The 25,726-nt window shown below is 43.3% G+C and overlaps 1 protein-coding gene across 2 annotated transcripts in view; it reads left to right on the top strand.

The window, feature by feature from the left end:
* RAB28 (RAB28, member RAS oncogene family) overlaps positions 1-13,557 on the top strand; it is a 62,573-nt gene extending 49,016 nt beyond the window's left edge. The window contains exons 5-8 of one of the 2 annotated variants that reach the window (XM_053577923.1): positions 2,311-2,414; positions 7,557-7,634; positions 10,980-11,074; positions 12,329-13,557. In XM_053577923.1, coding sequence (XP_053433898.1) covers positions 2,311-2,414; positions 7,557-7,634; positions 10,980-11,069 — 272 coding nt within the window. In that variant the 3' untranslated portion in view covers positions 11,070-11,074; positions 12,329-13,557. The remainder of the gene's footprint in view (positions 1-2,310; positions 2,415-7,556; positions 7,635-10,979; positions 11,075-12,328) is intronic. The other variant, XM_053577922.1, reaches the window with a different exon arrangement.
* The last annotated feature ends 12,169 nt before the right edge of the window (positions 13,558-25,726 follow it).

The following is a 25,726-nucleotide window of genomic DNA, read 5'->3' on the forward strand; positions in this document are numbered from 1 at the left end:
TGCTGTACAGTAGACCCTCCGTAGCTGACCACCGCCCTACATTGAGCACCACCTGCAGTTGACCTAATTTCCATAGATCAAACACGCATTATATGACCTCTGTGTGTCGACCATGCTGAGTAAGAGCTCCACTTTATTTCTTCCTAGCCTTCCAAATAGGCTGGAGAGCCCAGAAATAAACCTCATGGATGATGGGGTCATGTGATCTTCCACAGCAGAGCCAAGACCACTCAATGGGAGAAGGTCTTTAACCAGCAGTGTTGGGAAAACTGAACATCCACACACAAAAGAAGGAAGCTGGACCCTGATCTTACACTGTGACAAAAATTAGCTCAAAATTACTCGAAGATCTGAAACTCCTAGAAGAAAACACAGGGAGAAAGCTTCAGGTCATTGGACTTGGCAGTGATTTCTTGGATGTAATATCAGACCGTAGCCTCTGGTAACTGAGCCCTCAGAGATGTTGCCTACTGAGTACGAGCACTACAGAACCCTGGAGAGCTTTGTAGGCTTCTCCCTATTTGTAGGGAGACGCGGTGTCGGCCTTTTCTTTATATCTGCTGTCTCACTTGTGATCATCTCAGCTATTTAAGAAAATTTTTTATGATTTTTTTTTTTTTTTTTTTTTTTGGCCGGAGCCAGGTTTGAACCTGCCACCTCCAGTATATGGGGCCGGTGCCTTACTCACTGAGCCACAGGCACTGCCCTTTTATGATTCTTAATGGTATTTTATGTTCATAATACCGGTGCTAACTTTTTGAGGGATTAGATTATGTATTTTTTGTCTTTGGGTTCTTACCAACTGCCACAGAACCAGCAGGTGCTCAGTAAGTGATTGTTGCACCCGTGCTTTTGGTTGGGCAGTGGTAGTTCTGATCTCTTTATTATGTGATAGATGGAGAGTTGGGAGGAGGAAGAGAGAGGGAAAAAACAGAAAGAAAAGACAACAAAGATAGACTTATTTTGCTAAAAAGACAGATGCACACACATATTAAATGACACAACTTTATGACTTTTTAATTGGATAGTGACCTCATTGGAGTTTTTTCCTAGTGACATGATTTGTTCTTACTCTTATTGAGTTAGGAAAGTATTTTAACTTCAATACTATGATAAATTAGATATATAAATGTCAATGTTAATAGATTAGTATTTTAATCTTCCACAAATTGATGCCTTTGGTATCTGGATGTTTTTTGGCCTGTTCTTATAAATGAAGTCTCAGTGATGTGTAAGGAACAGCAACTAGAGTCCAGAAAAGAAAAAAAGTACTTATTTTCCAAGGTAAGCAACATAAATGGGGCTCAGGCATTCATCCCCCTACAAGTTCAAAAATCTTCTAAAGAAGGATTTCTTGAGCCTAAAACTACGGACCTTCAATATAACTTTATATAAAGCCTTTTATGTAGTATGAGAGCATTTTTTAGTTGATAATCAATTACCACTATTATGTAGGCTTACTAGATTTGCAAATTTACAAGTTTTTACAAGTCAGTTGGGTCCCTTCCTCAGGAAATCAGTTTAAGTTTTTTTTTCCTATGTTGACACAAAGGGCCTAGTTGTCCTTAAATCCTGTGAATATATTTGCCTTATAATTTGAGGGCATTGAGTCAACACCCTTATAGGGTCTGTAGTGTTGTAAAAAGAGAAACTGTTCAATAAAGGATTACATTTGAAAAGATAGACTGTCCTGGATAAAGCTAGTACTGGGGAGGAAGTGTAACTATTTGAGGAAATGTATCTTTGCCTGTTACTTTGCAGACTGATAGATTTGGAAAGCAACTGAATTGTGTGTTTGTGAAGTTCAACCATGGCTGTGAATAGATTAAGTAGGCAATGGGATATTGATTGTGTTTAGCAGAAAATTAGATATTTATGTTAAAATTTAAGCTTATGGAGATTACATAACTATTCTAATTATTAGAGAAATTAAACGATCTCAAGCTGAATATGCTCGGGTGAGTACTCCTTGCCTTCTGCTAATCACTGTGATTATTAAGTAGATCTTCCTCGAGCACCCTCAGTGTGCCTGAGTCTGTAGAATAAAGATGAGTTACATTTTCTTTTAGGGGTCATGTGCTGGTCATTGTGTATTGTACATGGATTAATTCTCAAAGAACTCTGTATAAAATAGCATATTTGTTATTCCCATTTATAGATGTGGAAACTAAAGTACAAAGAGATTAAATAAGTTGCCCCAGATTACACAGCTAGGATATAATATTGGAAAGTAAGTCAGATTTAAACATGTTAAAAATGTTTTGACTGACTCTAACGTCGAACTCTGTTCTCTCTTTCACACTTTTCTAGTTGATTTGGAGCACATGCGAACAGTAAAACCTGAAAAACACTTACGGTTTTGCCAGGAAAATGGTTTCAGTAGTCACTTTGTCTCCGCCAAGACAGGAGACTCTGTAAGTAAAACATGAATGTTGCATACTGTAAGTGATGTTTTACTTTTATTTACTAACATTCATAGGAAGTATGTTTCTATTAATTCCTATTGAAGTCATAAAATGGATGAGCTATAATATGCCTATTCTGTTTGTATTACTTTATAATTCATTTAATGTAATTTTATGATTATTATAGGGAATTTTAAAATGCAGAGAATTAAAATGAATATAAGCCACCCATAATCCCAAAACTTAGAGATGACCATTCATAATCTCATATGATTTCACTGAATCTTTCTAATGCTCAAAAATACTAACACTGCTGCTTGCTATGACACTGACCTCTTTAAATGGCCTTCGTAGGCATGTTCCCACGTTCTTATTATCCTGGAGAAAAGGCATGCAGGAGGCTAGATTTTTAATGGTTTAACCCCCAAAAGGATTAGGCTCCCTTTATATTATTTAATATTTATCCTAGGCATAAAAATTACAAAGGATATCATAAATAAAAACAGCAAAAAGATTTCAAAATTCTTTTGGTTGAAAAATGTTAAGAAAATTAATAAACAAAAAATAAGGTAATAGGGAATATTTGGAAGAATTATGACAAATAGAAATGGTCCTAGAAATTGGTTGCATGTATTGAGTACGCACTTTGTGCTGGGCATTGAACAGTTCTGATCATCTCCATTTTAGAGAAGTTCTGTAGTTCTGTAGACATTCTGTTGTCCAGGATACTTAGCTAAGTGGTGAAGGTAGGACAAACTCAAATAGTGACACTCCAGGGCTATTGTATTAACTATAATAAATACTTATTTAAAAAAATTAGGGTCATATTATGTAGTTTTGTTTCTCCTCTTTACTTAATATTTTTATATGTAGAAAAATTTCCCATGTTATTAAACATTAAATAGATTTAATAATTCATTAAATAAATATTCAAAAATGTATTCGACTGTATTTGTATTATTGAATGTATGGGGCCTTTCTACGTTTAGGGCATAATGTTCTAATATAAAATTTTATCCATAAGCTTTTGAAGTTTTGATTATTTTTTTTAGATGAATTCCTTGACAGAGGAGTGAACATTGCCAAATTACCACTAGAAAGGCTAAATTAATTTATGCTATCCCAGCACAGTATGATTGCCATTACTATTATACCTTTTTTTTTTGTAGAGACAGAGTCTCACTGTACCGCCCTCAGGTAGAGTGCCGTGACATCACACGGCTCACAGCAACCTCTAACTCTTGGGCTTACGCTATTCTCTTTGCCTCAGCCTCCCAAGCAGCTGGGACTACAGGCGCCCGCCACAGCTCCCGGCTATATTTTTGTTACAGTTTGGCCGGGGCTGGGTTTGAACCCGCCACCCTCGGCATATGGGGCTGGCGCCCTACTCACTGAGCCACAGGCGCCGCCCACTACTATACCTTTTTTAACATTCAGGATTTATTTATTTTTAAATCTTTTCAAATTTGTACCCCCCGCCCACCCAAAAATACCCTTCATTTTTTAAATTCTGATTACAATTGAGGTTGAAGTTTTAAAATTTTTATTAGCTACTCATTTTCTGCTTATTGTCTGTTCATAATTTTTTATAATTAAAAAGTTAATTTCTATGACCATTTTTATGTTAGAGATAATAGCCATTGTCATAACTTTTGCAAATATTTCCTATTACCTTCTTTTTTGTTTGTTAATATTCCTAACATTTTTCAACCAAAAGGGGTTTGAAATTTTTCCTCTGGTTTAATCTTTTTGATGTTTTTTATTTATGATGTACTTTGTAATTTTTATGCCTAGGATAAATATTAAATAATATAAAGGGAGATTAATCATTTTAGGGGTTAGACCCATTAAAATTTTGGCCTCCTGGAAGCCTTTTCCCCAGGATAATATGAACATGGGCACTGCCCACCCACACCATTTAAAATAATTCAGTGTCAATAATTCTTGACAAACTCATTCCTAGATTGACTGGGCTTCTACCCTCTCTTCCTTGGGGTCTTTTGTCATTTTAGAATTTTTTAAGCTTCTAGTATTTTAGCATGTTTTTAACCACTTGGTATTTTTCGTATACTTATATTTAACCACTGTCAAAAAATCTTGTTTTCTTTTTAAACACTCCTTTGAAATGGCTTGTTATTATGGAATCCCTCTACAACTGGCGGTCCTCTCCAGCTCAAGTTACTGCCCTTCACTGCTTGTGGAGTTGAGCACCTGACCCCCGTGCTGTCTCCCAGCCGCCTCTGTCATCGTTCTGAGTGGCTCCGCTGCCCTTGTTTCTCCTCTGCTGCCCACAGCCACGGATCTCATCATTACAGATTACTCCACCCTTCCGAGGACATGGTGTCCTCATCATTGACCACCACCCATCCCGTCTCCCGTTCTTGGAGACAGAGAACCTGGTCGTTGGTCATCCCAGGACTCACAAGTCATTGATCCTAACATCTTTTCAAGAAGCCTAACCTCCTTTCATGTCTTCATTTTCCTCTTTTCTGAACCTAAATCTCATGGCAGTCAAAATTATTGCCATGCATATACCCTTAATTCTCTTTCCTCTCTTTAACTTGTCAGACTCATTTGGCTAAACCCTAATTCTGATGTAAACCACACTTCCACTTCTCCACGGCTGTACCCACAAACATGGCACAGAGGCCATGTTGGAGGTTTCCCTTTAAATCATAATTACTGACTGCAAGTGGGCCTTAATGTGGCTTGGTAATTACACCACGTGTCCCTAGTCTGCCGTCTGTCTGCCTCACCTAGATGACTGTTTTCACAGCTTCTCTTCTCACTTCAGATGCTCAGAACGTCTTCCTCTGTTCTCTCAGCTGATGACCTTGTTTCCTATTTTATAAGAAATGTGGAATGCAGAAAGACGACTTGACCAGCACCACATCTGCCTCCGTCCTGCCCCGGCCCGTCTGCCCTGTGCCTCCTGCCTTCCCCGTGGTCACTGTGGTCTGTGCTCCTCGCTAGGCCGACTCCTCCATCATGCAGCAGTCGTGTTTCCTGGGCCTAATCACTGGCATTGCTTTAGTAATTCTCTGTCCTTCCCACATCATATTTTTACCCATCTACTGGATTATTCTTTCAGCATACAAAATGTTATGACATTTTAAAAACAATAAGAAGACTCTCTATCTCACATCTTCTCGACCTATTGCTTTATTTCTTCCCTTCAGACTCTGGCAGGATGTTTCAAGTGTGTTGTCTCCAGTTCCTGCCCTCCTGGTTTCTCTCCCACAGGCCCATCAGATTGCTTCCTCAGCATTCCAGCTCACTGATATCCTCCTTTCTGATGAGTCTAGGGGTTAGTTTTCTGTGCCCATCATGATTTAGTGGCAGCATATAAAATAATTGGTCACATCCTCCTCTTCGAAATGCTATGACTTAGCTTCCTGGACACGTCCACTCCTGGTTTTCGCCCAGGCTCACGCTCTGCTCTCTCAGTGCCCTTGACTGACTGCTGCTTATCTCTCCAGCCCCTAAATATTGTAGTTCTCTTGGGTTCAGTCTTGGCTGTCCCTTTTCCTAAACTTATTCCCTTAGTGACTTGGCTTAGTCTCAAGCTTTGCCCAGACCTCTTGCCCGAGCTACAATAATGTATCCAGTGCTCTCTCGGCCCGTCCACTCAGCTGTCTAAGAATTGCAGGGTTGACACATCAGCACTGAGCTTTGCTGTTCCCTCCTCTGGTCTCTCAGACCAGGAAGCAACGTCCTCTCAGGTCTTCCTCACGTTGCTGAATAGCGGATCCGTCTCCTCCTCTCACCCCACAACCATCTGTCATCAAGTCCTGCTGGCTCTGCTTTCCAGTTATATCCAGAACCTGGTGACTGTTTCTTCCTATCTTCTACCACTTGGGTTCACCCTCTAGAATCTCTTACATTAGTGTCCTTGCTGATTTTTCTTCTTGTACAGTTGATCTTGTACAGTGAATGCTCAGTGCAACAACTGGATTGATCCTGGTAAGATAAAGGTCACATTGGCCACCCTCTCGTGGCTCTCATTTCACTCAGAATGGACGTCTTCCAGTGGCTTCCCAGAGCCTGCCAGATCCTCCCAGAGCCTCCCAGGTCCTCCCAGGTCATCCCAGAGCCTTCCAGGTCGTCCCAGAGCCTCCCAGATCCTCCCAGGTCCTCCTAGGTCCTTCCAGAGCCTCCCAGGTCCTCCCAGGTCCTCCCAGAGCCTCCGTGCTTTGTGCTCTCTCCTCTTTGCTCATCTTCTTTTATCATCACTCTCTTTCTCTCCACTTTCCTGTTCTTCTTTGACTATTGACCATTAGTGAACTAAAATATGTTATATCTTCAGGGGTATAAATGGCATAAGCCTTTCAGGGATATGTATCTCTTTTAATTAGAAATAAACATTAAATTAGTGAACTTGTGGTAAATATTCAGTAAAGATTCATAAATGAGTAGAGGTAAGATTGTGCAGCACATTTATAAAGGAAAGATAAGTGAGACTGGCGTGAACGTCAGGACTGAAGGGCTGACACTCACACCCTGTGTGAGCTCACTGTGTCTGAAAGGCTGTCCATAGAAAAGTGTTTGTAGGTTTTTGTTCAACTTTGACAGAGTCAACTGCTTCTGTCCTTTGACTGATAAAGTACAGTAAAGAGCACCAAGCTGCTTTACTTAAAGATACAGAGGATCTGCTGAAATGGATATGGGAGCCACAGAGAGTATTAAAGGCCTGGAAAGTAAGACCTCTGAAGGTCTAACATGCTCGAAAGACCAACATGGAATTGGCAGGGAAAAACCAGGGTAGTAAAGTATAGATAGATTTATTTTCATGTTCTTCAGGAATTAGGAGAGTTCATTATGCTAGTAGGTATGGATTTTTGTTGTTTTTAAAAAGTGGTAGTTGAAATTGTCGTGTTAAATATTTTAAAATGTATGCTTTTAGCTATAAATGTAAATTTAGACCAATTCAGCAAATTGCTTGGTTTTTCAAGTTATGATGGTTTAATCATTTAAAAAAATTATTACATTTAAGATGTCTTATATTTGACAAATAAAGCTATTCTTAGAATCACTTGTTACATTTTATGTTTGTAATTCTTGCTGTTTATCATGTTTTAGAAAATTCAATTTATTTGAAGGTAACTGAAGCATGCCTGTTTTAAATCACTTAAGCCTATTTTTGTTATGTAGGTCTTCCTGTGTTTTCAGAAAGTCGCTGCTGAAATCCTTGGAATCAAATTAAACAAAGCAGAAATAGAACAGTCACAGGTGATTATCTTGAACTTGATATTTAAAAATTTAAAGGATTTATTATAAGACATTAGATTCCGCCCAAGAATCCTTTCCCATTTATGTATTCCATGCGCATGTCCCTAAAGTGTTGTGTGTGTTGTGCTCCTTGTAGAAGATGAGGAATGGTAACTTTTTGCCGAATTTGCCTTGAAACCTCATTTTGTTTATTTTGTTGGAAAAAATATATTACTATAATACAAATTTCATCAGTAGTTAACATGTTAAGGTGCTGACATGTCGTTTTGTCTCCTTTAAGTTCTTTCAGAGTTCTGTGTTCTTCATGTTCGCCTGTAATGATATTAGTTCTTAATGTTGTTTTGTTGTTTAATAGCATTGCTAATTATTGTGGATTTCTTAGTTTGTTCACTATTCCTAGACATGAATACCAGCAGTGAAGAACTTAAAAATACCACTATAATTGGACTAATTCATGTATTTGACAGAATGAAAAATCAGAGCATGAGCTTATAGTTTAAAGTTAAGTTTCAGAAGTGGCTTAGTTGTAAACAATTACATAAAACCAATTACATTTTTTTCTCAATTTTCCCCACTTCATCTCTACTCCATGCAGGTTAAAAAGATGTAATTATTCTTTGAGTTTCTCTTTACCTCTTATGGAGTTAGCAGTCCTGTGTTTGTTCTCATGGTTACTCTGTGTGTGTGTTTTAAAGGAATTAGAGCTAATATCAGTGGAAAATTGTTACACATCCTGATGTACCTGTTTCTAGGGCTTGATTAAAGTATTTGGAAATCTGGAAATTAAATATTTTTAATTCCTAGGATTTAAAGACTTTCATTTCTGTATTTTCTATGGTCAGACACAGGGCTAAGATGTGTGTATTTTGTGCTGTTTAAGTAGCTTTCAAACACAAAAAATACTTACTTGGTTTTGGCCTGGGAAAATATGTGAAAGAGAAATCACCATGATTTGCCTAATCACACAGACCTTGATGTGTGTAATACCTATGATAGTGATTGGTTTTGAATGAATGATAGTGACAAATACTTTAGATTTGAAGATAACGTTACTTCGTGACAATCTGGCTTCTGCAGTGATAGATACATCACTACAATCGGGAGTAAGGTGCAACTGAGTGATCGGACACATTGTTCTCACATCTCCCCAAGAGTCCATCCGTGCTCCTCTGCACCTTCCAGCCCCAGCCCCAGCGTCCTTTCCTGTTGACATTCTGGACAGCTACCTCGCCCTTGCAGTATCAACCTTAGAAATGCTCTGACAGACTCAGGGGCCTGCTGCTGTTCACCCAGCAGCACCCTCCCTCTGTTGCTATTTTTACTCCATCGACTATGTAGTAATAGCAGAGAATAATTGAGTGGGCTCTGTGGCTCCTAAAATAAAGGGTGGTGTTTTGTAGGTAACATTTTCTCTGAAAACTTCAATAAATGGCTCATAAACAAGCCAACTACAGCCAAACCACCTACCGTGAAGTTTATGATATAGAAATTATGTTTTTCTATTCATAGGAAGCAAAATTTTAAATCCACAGAGACTTACTTATGACTTTAAGTTCAGAAACATTGTGTAAAGCTTTATGTCAAACAGTCGAGACTCCTGAGAAAGATGCTGCCTTGTTAATTCTTCATTAATTTGGTGAAAATTAATGATGAAAACCCAAGTCATTAATGTTAGTCAGGACTTTGACCAGAATGTCTCAGCCGCAGGTCAGTAAACTGGCTGTGTTTAGAGGACAGGGTTTAAGGTGACATTTAGTTGGATCGATGAGTTGTGTACTGATTATGAAAATCCTCTTCTTCGTTGTAACCCATAGTTTGGCATGAGACAGTCAGGTTTGGGGAGGTTAGATAATGGTGTACGATATTTCACTGATGTGCCGCATTATAATCCTTTGGCAGCTGGTAATGCTTCTGTTGATAGTGTCAGGGTAAGTGCCTAGTAAATCATGAGTCTTGTCCAGAAGCTGACACTGCTTCCTGGCGACCCTAGGGAGGAGCTGGCCATGGCTCAGGGTAATAAATTCATATGCTCCAGCATCCGGGTGACTTCTTCCCAGTTGTCTGTCGAATCTTTATTTATAAATGTCATCACACAGCAGCCCACATTAAGATGCTTTTCTATATTAATTAATTTATAATGAATCCATTAATTAATAATGAAGGATAGGTTTCGGAAATAAGATACTTGTAATCATGGAAAAGCAAATAGTTTCAGATCTGGAAGCGCTGGGGAGCATGTTGTCTGTCCTGCATACATGTCTGTCCCTTGTGGTCCTTTCATTCTAAGGGTTATGGCAATTAAAATAGAACAGTATAATAAAACAATTATTTAGCAAAGCTCTTAGATATTTGAAAGCAGCAGCCGTTGTGTTTAAATATAGTATTTCATGAATGTTTTTACATGACCTACAACGGCATCTTATACTTGTTTACTGCTATGTGGAATTTGGAAGTGTGGAGGTTAGGGTTAGGAATGGGGGGAGTGAACACAGAGAGGAAGTGTCGGACAAGTAAGTAATGTTATTAAATACAGAATTCGTAAATGGCATATGACTTCCTCTGATTTTCTTCCCTCCTCTCCTCACCCTTCCACTGTGACCTGCTCAACGCATGCGACAGGGCTTGTGGGTGTGTTTCTCTTCCCCTCAGGCTCAGTGTAACCCCCTGTGCACTGCGGGTGTGGAGTGATGGGTCCAGGGTCTCCTCAGTCAAGTATGTCCAAGTACTTAGTGCTTCTGCAAAGGGAGCGATACTGCTGTAGCCTAGAAACCCCCATAATTCCATTTGGTATTATTAAAAGTGGAACTACAGTGGGGGAAGCGCAGTGGACACACCTATTTTATATTTATTTGTTTATTTATATTTTAGTCTCATTACAGCAGCAATCAACAATATTTGATGTTCATCAATAAGCACACCATCATCTTCCTCAGGACCCTTTATCCACCTGCACCAGCCCAGCCCTCCATTTCCCCAGGAATTCCCAGAATATTCCCTCAGGCCCTACAGACACACTGAAAGCACCACTTTCAAGTTCTGTTTTCAAAGAATTAAGAAATATCTCAGTTGTTCATTACTCTGGTAATGGTCTTTGCTCTGGTCTGTGACTCGTCTATTTTAATAAATAGAATTGTAGAGAATGTTTCTCGGGTCCTTGCTCATTTATTTTCTTTCCTTTTGTGTGCATTCTACTGTTTCATTTGTGACTTGTTTAAATATATATGTTAATTTTCTTTTTCTACTTTGGTATTTCTTCTATTTTCAGTCATTGAACATACTTTCCATTTTGTCTATTTTTTTTTATTCTTTCTTCTTTGTCTTCTTTATGTTGTGTGGAATTGACAGCGTATTGTCAGGGCAGAAATAGTGAAGTATCCGGAAGAAGATGATCCGCGTACCAGCTCTGCTCAGAGCACAGTCTGCTCTGTACAGTAGCGCAGGTATTAACGGATACGTTGTTACCGTCTGGGGAGGGGGAGAACTAGTCAATGCCATCTTGTTCTTTATTCGTTATGAATAGGGAAGTTCAGGTGGTTATTATATATTATTGGAAATTAATATTGCATTAAGTTCCGTTTTTGAACTGAAAAATTGGCCTTTTGCCAAGAGACTAACCCATTAAACAAGAAATTGGGAACAAATTAAAATAACATTTCAGTCACTTTCAAACATATTTGTCTTTATGGTTGTGTTTATTACACATGCAGTGAAGTGGAGAATTGAGACGGTTATTTCATTATTCATTCCTTTCCATTTTTCCTGAAATAGCCTGGTAATTTGAAGAGTATTTTTAAAATTTGCCTTGAATTACCCTTCTTTGTCTGCTTGCATGTGCAGACTTAGTAAAAGTGTAGAAAACAGTAAAGGATTTGTTTAATTTAACTTATTACTTAGAGATGAATAGTAGGGCATATTGCTAAATTCACTTGAAGAGTGTGTTAGAGGGAAGGAGGAGACAAGAGTTAAAAGTATCTCTTAGTTTACATTATTTTAAGAACATGAATATGAGGTAATTTTGAAAATTATTCATTGTGCCATATTTTTTTAAGAGTTATTATTCAAAATCCAATAGTGAACTATTTAGAAGCAAGTTAGGAATTTGGGAGGAAAGTTTTAAAAATTGGAAGTTTTTAAAAACGGGTTGCTCAAAACATTTTTGCCTTGTATGTTAATCTTCTAACATTTATACCTCTTCTTACTAACTGAAAAACTACTGTAAACATTGTAAGAAAAGTTATGGCTAAATATGTGACTTAAGGAAATACTGATGAATAATGACGTTACTTTCACGTGATGAGGTTTTGTCTATGAATTAAAATATATGCGAATGATTAATTTTAATTCCTTTTCTTTAAATTATAATCAGGGTTTAATTTTTCATATTGGTTTGTCACTTTTTATGAGACTTGTGATAACCTCAAATTAATGTCATAAAACTGGGAAAGACAAAAACAGAGTTGCCTCCTTTATTCAAAAAAAAACAAACAAATCTAGCTTTCCATTACTTTATTCTGGTTGATCTTTTAATATCAGCTCAATGTGGTATCTATATCATCAGGAGTTCACCAAAGTTCAGAAAATAAAAATATACTTTAAGGAGTATATTTTAGGTTTATTTATAAGTATATTTATAAGTTTAAATATACTTTATAACTTTCTCAATGTTCTGATAACTCTGCTTTCTTTTATGACAGAGGGTGGTGAAGGCAGACATTGTAAACTACAACCAGGAACCTCTGTCAAGAACTGTCAACCCTCCTAGAAGCTCTATGTGTGCTGTTCAGTGAGTGCGCTCTTCTCTGGCTCGGCAGCCCTGGCTGCCCTTCCCCGCTGGGTGTGCCTGTGGACTTCTGGGAGCCTGTTTTATCAGTGACCATCTCCAGTTCAGTTAACACTTTCCTCCCAACGCCCTTCAACATTAAGTGTTGCCGCACAGCCGCAGCTCCTTGGATTCTAAGGAACTCATCTTTGGGACCACACACCTTGAACTCAGCGTGCAGAGCCCATTCTCTGGACTTAGATCGCTTCATCGAGGAAGAACGATGTTGCTTCTCTCTGTGTTCTCGCTGCTTTTCTCCCCGATGTAATTTTTTTATCACTAAATATGAAAACTCTCCAAGTCTTGACCGCCAGCCAGGATTTTGCCACACACAGTTCCATGCTTTTATCTGAATTCATACACGTCGAAGTATCCTCCGGAGTGCAGACATCAAACAAGTAACATGTTTTACGCATAGGTACTTGAGAAGGCGTTCTCTTGCTGTCTTTTGTAAGTGAAAATGTATAAAGCTGTATGTAACTGAAAATCCTTGAAATAAGGCTGTAACAGAAATATTTTTTCATTTTTTAAAAAGGGGCCTAAATTGTTTCTATAGTAGTCTGTGACTCACAAAGCGGTGAGTATTTGATATTGTGTTTTTATGACTGTATCATGTTCATTACGCATCGTGTGATGCCCACCTCAGATGGCTTTATGAATTCTGATGGATGTTCAGCTAATGTTCCCCAGGACTCTCTCCTGCAGACTGCGTGACTGCACTCCCACAATGAGCTGGGACTGCTGCTGGGTCACTGTGGGCCAACTGTACCTGACGTTCAGATGTTTTTCTCTCACAAATAAATTTATTTAAATTACTGTTTGGGGGGATTTCCTTTCATCTTTCTTTCTATTACACAAAACAAAGTGTTTTTGGATACAAAATCAGTGACCCCATGACATTGAAGCACAGTTCATCACTGAGCGTGCTGGGTGACTTTGTTGGACCAACTGGAATCTGGACGCCATCACCTGGTGTTTCAGGCTCCCTGCCAGCCGCATGCTCCCCGCTTCCCCCTGCGCCTCCCGCAGTGCAGGCAGGGCTGGGCTCACTCCTGTCAGCCTGGTGCCCTGCCTTCCCGCCTTTGCTCCACAGATCGCTCTGCTGGCGATTCTTCTCCCTTCTCCAAGTGTCTGCCTCCTGCCAGCCGGCCTCCAGGGCCGTGTGTCTGGGTCCTGGTTGTGCTTTTGTGCTGAGGCACAGCGCCTGGTCTGTTGGCTGCATCAGAGCAGGAACAAATCCCACACCCTCCGGAAAGCCAGTCCTCATCTGCACAGCTGACAGTTTAACACTCGTCCCTCTCAGACGGCCACTGCCTTGGACTGTCGTCCTTGTCTTTTGCCTGGTAAGCCACAGCACACTGAGGCTGGCCGTGGGCCTCTGCTCCCTCATGGCTCCCAGTGCCCAGCACAGTGCCTGGCTCAGAAGAGAGTTGCTACAAGTGTGTGTAGAAATTGTGGACACTTTATTTTTGAGCTGAAAAGGATTTTAGAAAACTTATCTTGCATCCTTATACAGCAAAGGAAACTGAAGTATGGAGAGAAAAAGCAACTCGCCAGAGATCATGGAACCATGACGTTAGAACTAGACCTGGTCTTTGGTCTCTAGGTCCAGAGATTAAAAAATTAAAATAAAAATAATGGTAATAATAAAAGATGTTAAAAATTGTATCTTTACTCATTAGGCAGAGGGTCCACCCCCTCTGTTTTTATTTTTATATTTTTCATTTAATAACAATTGAGCAGCCTTTTAGGCCCTAGTGTGGTTCATCATTCCTATCACCGTCTGTTGGGTGCCCCAGGCCACTCCTATGGGCCTTTAGGAGAATGTGAAGTTGAATAAATGAGGTCTTAACCTGTAGGGACTTTACAGCCTCGTGGGAGAGTTGCTTGCTGTTGCTGCTGTTTTAAAAGCTGTGATTGATCAAAGCTGTTACGCTGAACTTGACCAGGGTTTACGTTCAATGAGAGGCCAGGCTGTGCTGTTTTGGCCATTTGAGTTGTTTTCACATCTAGGTGAAAACTTGAGGATGTTTCGTGCAATTACTGTGGTAGGTAAGGTGTGACCTACGTGATTGTAAAAGATGAGTGCTGCTGGCTTTCAGGGGCAGCAGAGACAAACTGCAGAGAGTCAGTTGCGTGTTTGTAAAGTTGTAGCACCAGCGGGGGCAGGGAAGAAAATGGCCTTCGTAGGCTTGCCTTGTCCTGGGCATTTGTCCCATAAACTGTTTTATCTGTGAGAGGAGAATCATTGTCCCACCTCCTAGGGGAAACTGAAGCTGAAGGTAAATGGTTACACAAAGTCTGTTCTGAGTAAGTGGTGGAGCCGGGAGCCACACAAATTGTTTCTCAGAACACACTAGGCTGGCACCAGGTTTAGGCTGCTTTTCTTTTCTTTTCTTTCTTTCTTTTTTTTTTTTTTATTAAATTATAGTTTCATTTGAGAAGATCACACTACGGTTGTCCTTCCTGGGAGCTGGACAGGCCTGGGTTCAAGTTACCCTTTTGAGAGGTGGTGGTGGCCTGCTCTGGGCTGTGTACCCTCATGCCGACTGCCCTGGCCAGCAGCCTGTGCCCCCAGGGCAGTGGTCAGTTCTTCCTCTGGTTGGTGTCCCCCTTCCCCGCCTTCCCTGGTGTCTCTGCCTTTCCTAGCTGAGTGTGACCTTCACGGAGAGTCTTCAGCACAGTGAATGCGCAGCACAGCTGTGCCCAAGCCGACTTCTGAATTCCATATTGCAATTTTCCCCATACCTCAGGTTTTATTTTGGAAACAAAAATGTAGGATTCATGCTTACTTTACTTTGACTATTACCTCTCCTGTCTACACTTTTTAATTTAAAAAATTATATGTCTTTCCATTTAGTTTTGGGCACTTTTGTCTCCTGAAGATACACGCTATAAAGTTTCAAACACATTGTGGTCACTTCTGCTGCTTATTGAGCTTTTGAAAAACACAAACGTCCTCAGCCAGAGCTAGTCACTGGACACTGCCTCTCAAGTGCACCCTCTTTTATGTGTGGCCAACCGCCCCACAGTGGTTTCTGGAGTGGCCCAATGAGCTCCTACTGCTTTATTATTCCAGGAGGAGGTAGGCCAGGGCCCTTTAAAAGTTGGTCACCGAAACAATGTGAGGGAGCATAAAAATTTGGGTGCCGTTTAAAAATAGAAAAGTTTTCTGGCCATAATCTGTGCTCGAGACAGTTCTAACGTCAAATATCCTGGAAACAGTTGCAAGAGTCAAAGGAAGCTGACATACAGCCCCACTACGCATCAGGGTGGCGTCTGTGGCTTGTCTCCCCCAGTACCAGCTTTGTGATTTCCCTGTGGAGCCTTCCTCCACTTGCAGCCACACTACCTCTTCTGGAGTGGATCCTCACCAGGTCAGTCCCGCTCAGACATTAATCCTCCCGCAGGCCAGGCGTTGGCTCAGATGGGCTGAGAACCCCATCAGAGCTGATGAAACTGGAGGGGATGTTGCCAAGGTTATGAAAAAGTAAAGAAAAAGAAAAGCATCAGTCTGAGAAGTTTTCGGCAGTCTCTTTGCCAACTGGACTAGAGTGAAAAAGGATGTAGCTGTGAGTGACACGGGCGGCCACCTCCAGGTCACAGAGGAGGTCCTGTCCCAGAGCAAGGCTGACTCCAAGAAAGCAGAGCTGGACAGTGGGCAGGGCCTGAGTCCTGTCGGGTGTCTGACCCCAGGATCAGGCCATGCTTTGAGCTGTTTGATTACACGAGTCATTTTTCCGTTACCATTTTACGTTTTGGTTACTTCTTACATAAGCAACTATAATTTGCTGGGGCTTTTGCTTGGCGCCAAAGATGGAGATGAACACGATCTGTGTTTTGCCCTCAAGATCTTAGTGCAGGCACCTGGGTCCGGGGTCGGAATGTAATCGGCCATTATAGGCGTCAAGAAAACTGATACAACATAATCAGATGAGGCTTAGCTGTAAGTGCGGAAACCCCCAGAAACTTCAGAGAACAGGAGACAGGGAAAACCGTATCAGAATGTTAGGCTACGTCAAAGCCAAGAGAGTCTCTGTTCTGAATAGGCGTGTGCATTTGGGTCAGCGGGGAATCTCCATCCTGGGGGTACAGGTAGATCTGGGGTTCTGCATTTGTATAAGAACAAGCTCCCGCGTGGTGCAGATGCCCCTGGCGTTTGTATTACACTTTGGCCTGCAGGGCATTAGACCCCTTCTGCAGAGTTTTTTTCCTCACAGATGCCCCAGTTTAAGAAGATAACAGCACATTCTGATCATAGTGAGGGATTCAGTGTCGTAGGAAACAGTTGAAAGAAGACAGGTCTTTAATACAGAAAAGGGAAGGCTGCAGAGAGATTCCGTTGGTAGTCGTCAAGTACGTAGAGAGCGTGGGCTTTAGGAAAAGATTACAGTTTTACCATCAGACCTATGGAGAACTCCAGAAGTAGGATGGACAGGGGGAAGCTTTGTGAAGAAGATTTCAGTTCAGTCTAAGAAAGAAAGAACCTTGGAAACATTTGCTTCCCAGGGATGGAGTGGATGTTACAAGGTGTTATGTCGTGTTGCAGGGTTACAACCTTACATGCCTGTGGGGGTGAGGTCAGCGACTGAAGGAATAACAGCAATCCAGAGCATGAGACAACAGGTGGTGGTGGGCACTGGGCAGCCGGAGAGTGCGCCTGGTCTACAGATGGTTGGTCAACAGCGCCTCTGTGGATGGGTCACTCCTGGCCCACACAGTTAGAAAACGTGGATTTGTTCTCATGGCACTTTATTTCCCCTTTTTAGAAAATTGTCTTACTGTTTTTTAGAACAAAGCATTTCACCACCTGGAGAATGGTAAATCTACAACACCAGTGATGTGAGTAGATTCAGCCGTCTGAGGCCAGAGCATGATCCTGACGTAAACCTTAGTTTCGGCATCTACGCATCTCATGCGATCAGGAGAGAAAAGTATTTGTCAGACTTTTTCAGAGAGCAAGGTCACAGAGTTGAGGCAAGGCCCCGCGGCCCAGGCTGCACAGCTCAGTATCTGCCTGAGGGAGGCTCCGGGTGGAGCAGGACCAACTGGTGGATGGGGCCTACGCACCCCCAGTGCCAGGAGAGAGTGCACTGTAGTAAGTGTGGTGTGCAGGGTGGGTGGGGACACGGAGTGGTCAGACAGATTTGTTAGGGAAGACTCAGCTTGCACTGACGGTGTGAGCCTGATGACTGTCCCCCTGTTGCGTCCTCAGCCCTGGGTGGTGGCCCTTTTAGTAGAGTGGGGCCCTTTGGGCTGAGGTCAAAACATTCCATTCTGTCCAGCCCTCCATCACATTGGTTTTCCCTGCTGGAGAGCTGGAGGCGAGGACAGGCACACTGTTTGCTTCTACGTCACACTCAGACATTCTCGGGCCCACACCACAGACTGAAGCTGGCTCAGGCCCATGTTGCTAGCTCTGTCCATACCAGCTCTGTGGCCACTTTGGACCTGGCCCTTAATCCTTAATTAACCTGGAGCCCACAGATGCCATGTGTGTGGTTCCCAGACGCTATGTGCATCTCTCAGGCCCCTTTCCTTTTCACCCAGCCGCCTCCATCCCCTGGATCAGCCCAACAGCCTCTCCCTTCAGAGACCTGGACGGTCTGCTGCACTCACAGCTGTGAGCGTGACTTAAGTCACTTTCATGGTCAAAACTTGTCAGTGGCCCCCTAGATAGCCTTTTCCACCAAAGGAAAGCGAGTTCCGCAGTCTAACACACAGATCCCTCTAACAGCCTCGCATCCTTCCATCTAAAACATCTGTTCCTCTTCAACTCTCCAGAGCCCTCTGTCTTAGCAGGGTCCCTCACCTCTGCATCTTTGCTGGGACTTCCTCTAGGGAAAGATGGTCCCTGAAGAAGCAAGGGAGAGAGCTCAGAAACCAGCTGCCTGGTGGCTGTTCAACCACTTAGCCTCTCTGGGTCCAGTGTCCTCACCCCAAACACGGGGACCTGGGGCTAAGCCAGGGTCTGGGGCCAGTTCCGCGTGCCCACCACTACCCTTGATGTCTTCGAGAGGGCCCCTGTGAACCTACCTTCTGGTTCTCACTCTCGTGTCATCCCCTTTCGCATCAAATGACTCGTAGGAGCATTCAGGCTCACGTGGTGTGTGATTTCCAAGGTGAGGTCATCAAGGGCATCGCAGCTTCCACTCTGGCCACTGAATTGCTCCTTCTGAGAGAAGCAGGACGCCATGTGGCCAGGACACTCGAGCAGCAATGTGGCGGGAGGATGGGCCCCAGCAGTCAGCTCCAACTTGCCAGTGCTTCTGTGCAGCTGGCTTGGATGCAGATCCTCCCATGCCTGTCCAGGCTTCACGTGGCTGGAGCCTCACGGAAGCCCCCGAGCTAGAAGCACTCAGCTCAGCTGCCCCTAAATTCCCGACCTACAGAAACTATGAGATAGAACAACGCATCACTGTTTCTAGTCCTAAGTCTTAGAGTATGAGTTGTCTTAAATAACTAATTTGAAATTTTATTTTTTTACCAAATGATATTGTAAACGTTTTCCTCCATCCACTGACATAAATGCACATCATCATCATTGATGACTTCATAGTTTTCGAGTGTATAGTATGATAACTTATTTTATTATTCCCTTATCTATGGACATTTGTTTTCCCCCCATGTTTTCACTATTATAAACTGTACTTTGTTGAACATCCTACATGTATTTTCTTAAAATGCTTATCCTTACATATTTACCGTTAGGTTAAACGCCTAGAAGTAGAATGGTTGATTCAAAGGGTATTTTGAAATATTTATGTTCATAAATTTTGCCAAACTGTCCTTCAGAAATCTTAAGTTATCCTGCCAATCACAAATGAAAGGGTCCACTTCCCCGTGACCTTGGCAACAGGAGAAACAGTCAATTCCTCATGTAAATTCAGTGGCTGGGCTGACCCATGTAGTCTCCAGCTACATGGAGGATATGTTGGGGGATATGGTGACTCACTTTCATCAACAAGCTGAGCCGGGCAGAGGAGCCCTCTGCGGGGCGGGAACCCAGGGCAGCTGCCTGCCAGCCTCGGCACCCTCCGCAGGGCAGGGAACACGTGCCCAGAGGAAGCTGCCTGCCAGTCTCTGTTTTGGTCCTAACGTATTTTACTAATGTCACATTGTTTCTTTTTTCATATACTCAGTAAATATTCTTAGAAACTTTTCACTCAAAAGTGTTTATTTTGACTTGAGTTGTATAAAGTCACAGCACACAAGCGGCTTATTAAAACAAAAGTCACCAACCTCCCTTCTAAGGAGGCTTTGTTTTCCTCATTTTTTTCTCTCCCTTCTTCTGAAGCCTGCTGGGTAGAAGTTACTAACCCCTCTGTGCCCCCAGCTCATGTATCAAGCTTCCCCCTCGCCTGGCACCACCACGCTCTGCCACAGCCTGGAGGTTAGTTTGTCCCATTCTCCTCCAGACTGTGAACTCTCTAAGACCAACAACCTGGCACCTGGCGCCAAAATGCCCCCAGTACAGGCCTAGCAAGTGAATGAAAGCCCTCTGTATCCAGGTTGTCATGAATGACTAAACAGCCCACAGGGTTTTCTGGGAAAGCTCTGCCCTGAAGGCGCTCTGCTGAAGGAGGGACTTGCCACTAACCAGCTGGGTGACCTCGGGCAGCTTCCTCCCTCTTTCCGGCTCCATTTCTTTGCCTACAGTGAGTTTGTTGGGGGATATGGTGACTCCTGAACCTGGCTGATCATCAGAAGGGTCATTTGGGCTCCACCCCAGAGGCAGGGCCCTGGATCCTGATTGGGAACCACTGGACAAACACGTTTCTCTGCTCTGTGACCACTCCAAGAGCATATTGGTAGCTGTGAGCCTCAGTTTGCAAACCTGTAAAGTCAGGGTGGTGGCCATGACGACTGCCCTGATGCCTTCCTGGGGTGGACCTCAAAATCACAACATTTCTGAGCAGGAATGTGAACTACTGGTCTTTCCTGAGTGCCTTTCTCAATGCGATTTGGAGTTTGGTTTTGGCTAACCAACTTGGATGGGGACCTGGGGAACGCCCCTTAGGCTATGGACAGGTGCTCCCCTACTGAGGCCTGTCTGTGGCCTCTTGCACTGGCATCCAGATTCCCTGGAGATCCCCTCACTTGCTGTGATCCACTCTAACTTGGGTGTGGGTGACGATCTCTTTCCAGCTTCCCAGAGACACTCGACTCTTGTACCAACTTCACCATTTCCTTTCACTCCCCTCTAGCCTTGTTCTGTTCCTTGCTCTGACCCTGTAGCTTTTTCTCACATTTGTCTTCCAAATTGGCAGGTGGCCCTGCTAGCAGACTGGCCAGCTGCCCTACACAGGGTCAGGGTGTAGGGATGATGCTGTAGGAAGCTGCCAGGACGCTGTGCAAACAAGATGTATGTCTCCTTACAACTTCCATAACTAAGTACAGAGAGGATCTGGTCCAGCTTATCTTTGGAGGCCTGTATTTGAAGACAATTGAAGAGCAGGAACAGAAGAGGAAAGATTGAGGCAAGAGAAAAAAGGCTTATTGAACAGCTGCTGGGCACCAGGTACCATTCTAGGCCCTTTGTGTATGTTTTAATAATAGCCAACCTTTATAGCAACCTGCCTTGCCTTCGCACAGAGGATCTGATTTAACCCTCATCCCAGGCGTGTGGTGAGAGTTGTAATTCTCATCCTACAGATTATGAAGCTGAGACTTGCAGGACGGAAGTGTCTTGTCCAACCTCACATGGTCAGCAAGAGGCACAGTCTCCCTTTCCTGACTCCAGAGCCTGCCTGCTGGACAGGGTAGGTTCTTGTTCAGCCTCCATATTTAGCACTTAAATTTCCAGGGAAATACTTGCGCCTAGAGAGGGAATTTCTTTTAAGTTTCTGGAGCCGAAATTATTTTAATTTTATGGCTAGGAAAAATGTAAACTTACATTTCCAGCAGACCAGAGATGATAAAGTATGCATTTGTCAAATAAAATTCTTTGCTATGATAAAGTAAATCATTCCTTGGCCTTGTAAAAAATTAGGCCTCACTTGAACTGTTTTCACTCCAGCCTTTGCTAATATTTCTGTTATCTCCATTAGGGATTACAGTGATGAATGCCTTTTATTCGCATCGTTAAGCACTTTGGTGAATGTGTGAACACATGGACCTTCATAAGTCATAGGGAAATGAAACAGCATGGTCATTTCTTCTGGAAGGAAGAAATATCTTGAGAGTCTGACAGGTTGGGGTTAGCGTCCTGTCTCTGCCACGCACGAGCTAGGTGATCCTGGTCAAATTCCTCAGCCTCTCTGTATCTCACTCTTCTGATGTGTCAAACGTGGATAATTGTGCTGATCTCCCTGGGTAATTTTGAGGATGGAATGAGATGGCATACTTACAGAGCTGTGCCCTCCTGGCAGGGAGTGAGTGCATAATAAATGTCATGGTTATTACTGGAATAGCTTTCAAGGTAACTAGTTATTTAACGGCAATGCCCAGGGCCCGCACCACTCAGTCTGAGCACGGGCCGCACTGTGTGGTGGGCACCAGCTGCTGATGTACTTACGCCCCTGTTAGAAACAACGCAGGGAGCAGGTGAAACTCATTAGTGGATGTTTCTGTTGAGATTCTTTGGCTGCAAGTAACAGAATATCCAACTTAGTGTGTCTCAAACAATTTAAGAATATTAATCACCTCTTACAAGACGTATTCTCAGGGTACGGTGATTCCAGAGCTGTGGAAGTTGCCCAAAGATACTGCCAAGTTCCCACATTTTTTCCTCTGTTCTCTGCCGTCCTTAGCCTGTGGCTCTTAGGCTAGCTCCCTCATGATGCCAAGATGGCTGCAGTAACTCCAGGCATTACATCTCTATATCAGGTGAGAAAGAGGAATGAGGCCTCATCCTATCCTCATATCTCTTTTGAGGGAAAAGTTTCCCAAAGCCCCACCTCCCAGAAGACTTCTCATCCCTTTTGCTGGCTAGAATTTTATCAAACGTTCATCACAGACCAGTGGTAATGGAAATGGTTAGGGTTAGTGATTCTGAACTCTGGCTGAGCACAAATTGGGAAACCTTTAAAATAAACACACATGTTGGGCGACACCTGTGGCTCAAAAGAGTAGGGCACTGGCCCCATATACTGGAGGTGGCGGGTTTACACTTGGCCCCAGCTAAAAACTGCAAAAAAAATAAAAAAAAATAAATAAGAGAAAAGGCAATAAACACACGTGTTAGGTTCTACCCTTAGATGTTGATTTCATTGGGTTCGCTTGGGGCCCTGCCACACACAGGTGTGTCTGTGTGTGTACATGTGTACACTCCAGAGAGCTCTCAGGAGCATCTGGGATTGAGAATCATTGGTCGACTGTCCAAGTTTCACCCCAGGGGTGATAGGAGGCTTTTCATCTTCACCGAAGGATGTAGCCACAGGTTATCTGAACCAAGCTGACATTCTGGAAAGGGGAGCACAGCTGTGATGTAGACAGCTGAAAGAATCTGAGGACGTAGGGACAGTCATCGGGAACTAGGGAAGCTCATGACAGCAGGGAAGGGCAGAGCAGATAACCCCTCTCACCCCACACCCCACACTCCTGCGGTGAATGGGATGCCCCTGAAGTTGTGCAGGGACTTCTGGTCAACCAGTACAGGCTCAGTGCAGCCAGTCACTATTGAAAAGGCAGCCTCCTGGGCTGAACTGCACGTCCAGTCTCTAAATCTGTGGAATCTGCACTTTCGACACACCCCCTAGTTGCTTCCACTTGGTGATAATTAGAAATAACTGCCTAGTGGAGTTCACCATCACCATAAGGGTTCTAGAAATAACAAGCACCCCCTTCTCCTAGAAAAGTTAGGGGACCTGCATTAGACTGTGCAGTGCTGCGTAAAGAATACGTGTTCAAATGTGTTAAATTGCATCATTGTGGTTACCCTAATGTAAACTCTCTGGGCCTCGGTCTTCTTATTTAGACAATGAAGAGAGTAATAACATCTACCTGTCTGAGGTTAAAAGCGAGCAAGGCAACGTGAGTGACTAACACAGATCAGGGCAGGGCGGCTGTTCACTTTCCCAGAGGACTGATTTTCTTAGTCTGGATCAGAAAACAGAGCCGACCAGCCCTGGAGTCCTTTGGGCCTGTCAGACGTGGTGTGCCACTTGAACACTTGACAGGAGCCATAGCAGTAAAGTCCCCTGTGCCGTTTGGACAGGAGCCTTGGTGTGAGCAGAAAGGGTCACAGGAAGGGCTGGGTGGAAGGTTTTCACTCATGACTTAGGTCAGAGTGATGTGTGAGCTCTGGCTGGGTTCCAGGGTGTATCGCAGCCTGAAGAGCCCAGGCCCAACTGCTTAATGGAAGCTCCGGGCATGGCAGTCTCCTCCCTGCCAACCTGGTGGCCTCTTTATCTGCCTACTGTACAGGAAAAGAGTCAAGTGTAAACTAACACTTCATGTAAATGGGCTGTCAGGTCACTGAGCCAAGATGGTGCAGTTAATCTGTTAAAAACAGCAAGGTCCCTCCATGTGTAAACATCCCCTTGATAAGCTCTTTATAGCATATACAACCAAGGAAAATGAATGGCATCCCCCGGCTGCCCTGGAAGCAGTGTTCTCTCTCTGCTTGTCCAGAGACCTCCCACTTCAGCTCAGCCCAGCCAAACCCAGGCACAGGGCCCACCTGAGCTGAGCGCTGTGCTGCTCCGTGGGAGGGGGTCAGGGATTTCCGAGAAGGAGGAGACTTAGAGAATGGGGATGAGGCAACTCCGAGACACTGCCTGGGTGAAATGCATGACCACAGCCTGAGAAGTCAAGCACCCCAGGCCTTGGATCCTGGTTCTCAAGCACAGTGCTGTGTGGCTTTGGCACCCACGTGCGCTTAAGCCCTGTGGGTTTGCCTCCAGGTACTGGGTAAAAGGCAGAGGAGAAGGCCTGCTGCAGGGCAGTCTGCTCCGTGAGCACGAAGCCCGGGCCGAGACCTGGCTGGCGAGACCCCGGGTCGGTCGTCGGCATCGCTTTTGGTTCTGCTTGTCCCTCACGCCCTGAGCGTCTGGTGCCGGCAGTGATGAAGTAGGGCATACAGAGCGGCTGCCTCGCGGGCTCACGTCAGAATCAGGTGGGAATGGATTCTGTCTACGAATATAGTGGTGGCATTTGCTGAGACACATGTCACCTTCTCTTTCAAACTGTGAGGCTCCTTGAGGAATAAATCTGAAATCATCTTCATTTTTTTGTTGTTCGTTTTGATCCATCACTGCCTCCCTCTCCCCAAATCTAGCACAGACGCTACCTAATAAACACTAAAATCAGTGCTTGATGCCTGCAGTGAACCTCTCTTCCTCTGCCGCATCCTTAAATGGAAGCGGAAAAAGGAATATTCCAATGGGACTCACCCTCTCTAGCCAAGTTGGTCAGCTCAGGGGTGAACCCTTCTCTAGCACTGTTGAGTTTAAGAATGAAACAGTGGCTTAGAAATGAAAATGGCATTTAAATCCCCGGTTCCAGTGTGCTCTGGAGTCCAAAACACTCGTCTGTCCTTAAGTACCGTGAGACCCAGCATCCTGGAAAGAAACTCACACGCTTACCCAGCTGGTTTAGTTCAAGGTAGGTTTCAGCCACTGAGAACAAGGTAGTCCTAAGGAATGTGATACCTTGGATTATAAACTGGCCCCGTGGCCTTGGATCAAGGCTTCAAGGTAGGCTCATAGGCAGAGATTCTCACAGATTCTTACCTGAAGAATAAACACTACAGAAAGGTCTTGGTGGCCATGAAACTGACGCAGTTAGCGGGCAGTCACAGGCTTGGGCATTCACTGCTCAAACCACACCTGACACAGGCACACTCTGCAGGGGGACAACCAGCAGGTGCTCTAGATTGTGTCCTCAGATGTAAATAAAAAGTGGACTCTAAGCTTTTTTTTCCCAGGAAGGCTTTTCCTAAGGCTGAGACGCTCAGCGATTCTGCTTTGGGGGAATGACTCACCTCCAACGCTGGGTTCATTCCAAGGCAGGGCATGCCTGGTTTACTGAGGGCTTTCTCAAGAAGGACTTTGTTGAATCCTCCTCCTGTGTCCGTTGAGGTGATCAGATAGTCTTGGTTTTTGCTTCTGTGTATGAGTGAATCACATTAATTTATGTACATTGAACCATTCTTATATCCCTGGGATGAAATCCACTTGACAATGTTGGATTATTATTTTTTTTATGTGCTGTTGAATTCAGTTTTCTAGTATTTTACTGAGGATTTTTTGCATCTAAATTACAATAGGAATTGGTCTATGGTTTACTTTTCTTTTTGTTGTGTACTTCCTGGCTTTGCAATAAAGGTGAT

Source organism: Nycticebus coucang, chromosome 23, assembly GCF_027406575.1.
Source record: "Nycticebus coucang isolate mNycCou1 chromosome 23, mNycCou1.pri, whole genome shotgun sequence".
In the NCBI taxonomy this organism is placed as follows: Eukaryota; Metazoa; Chordata; class Mammalia; order Primates; family Lorisidae; genus Nycticebus; species Nycticebus coucang.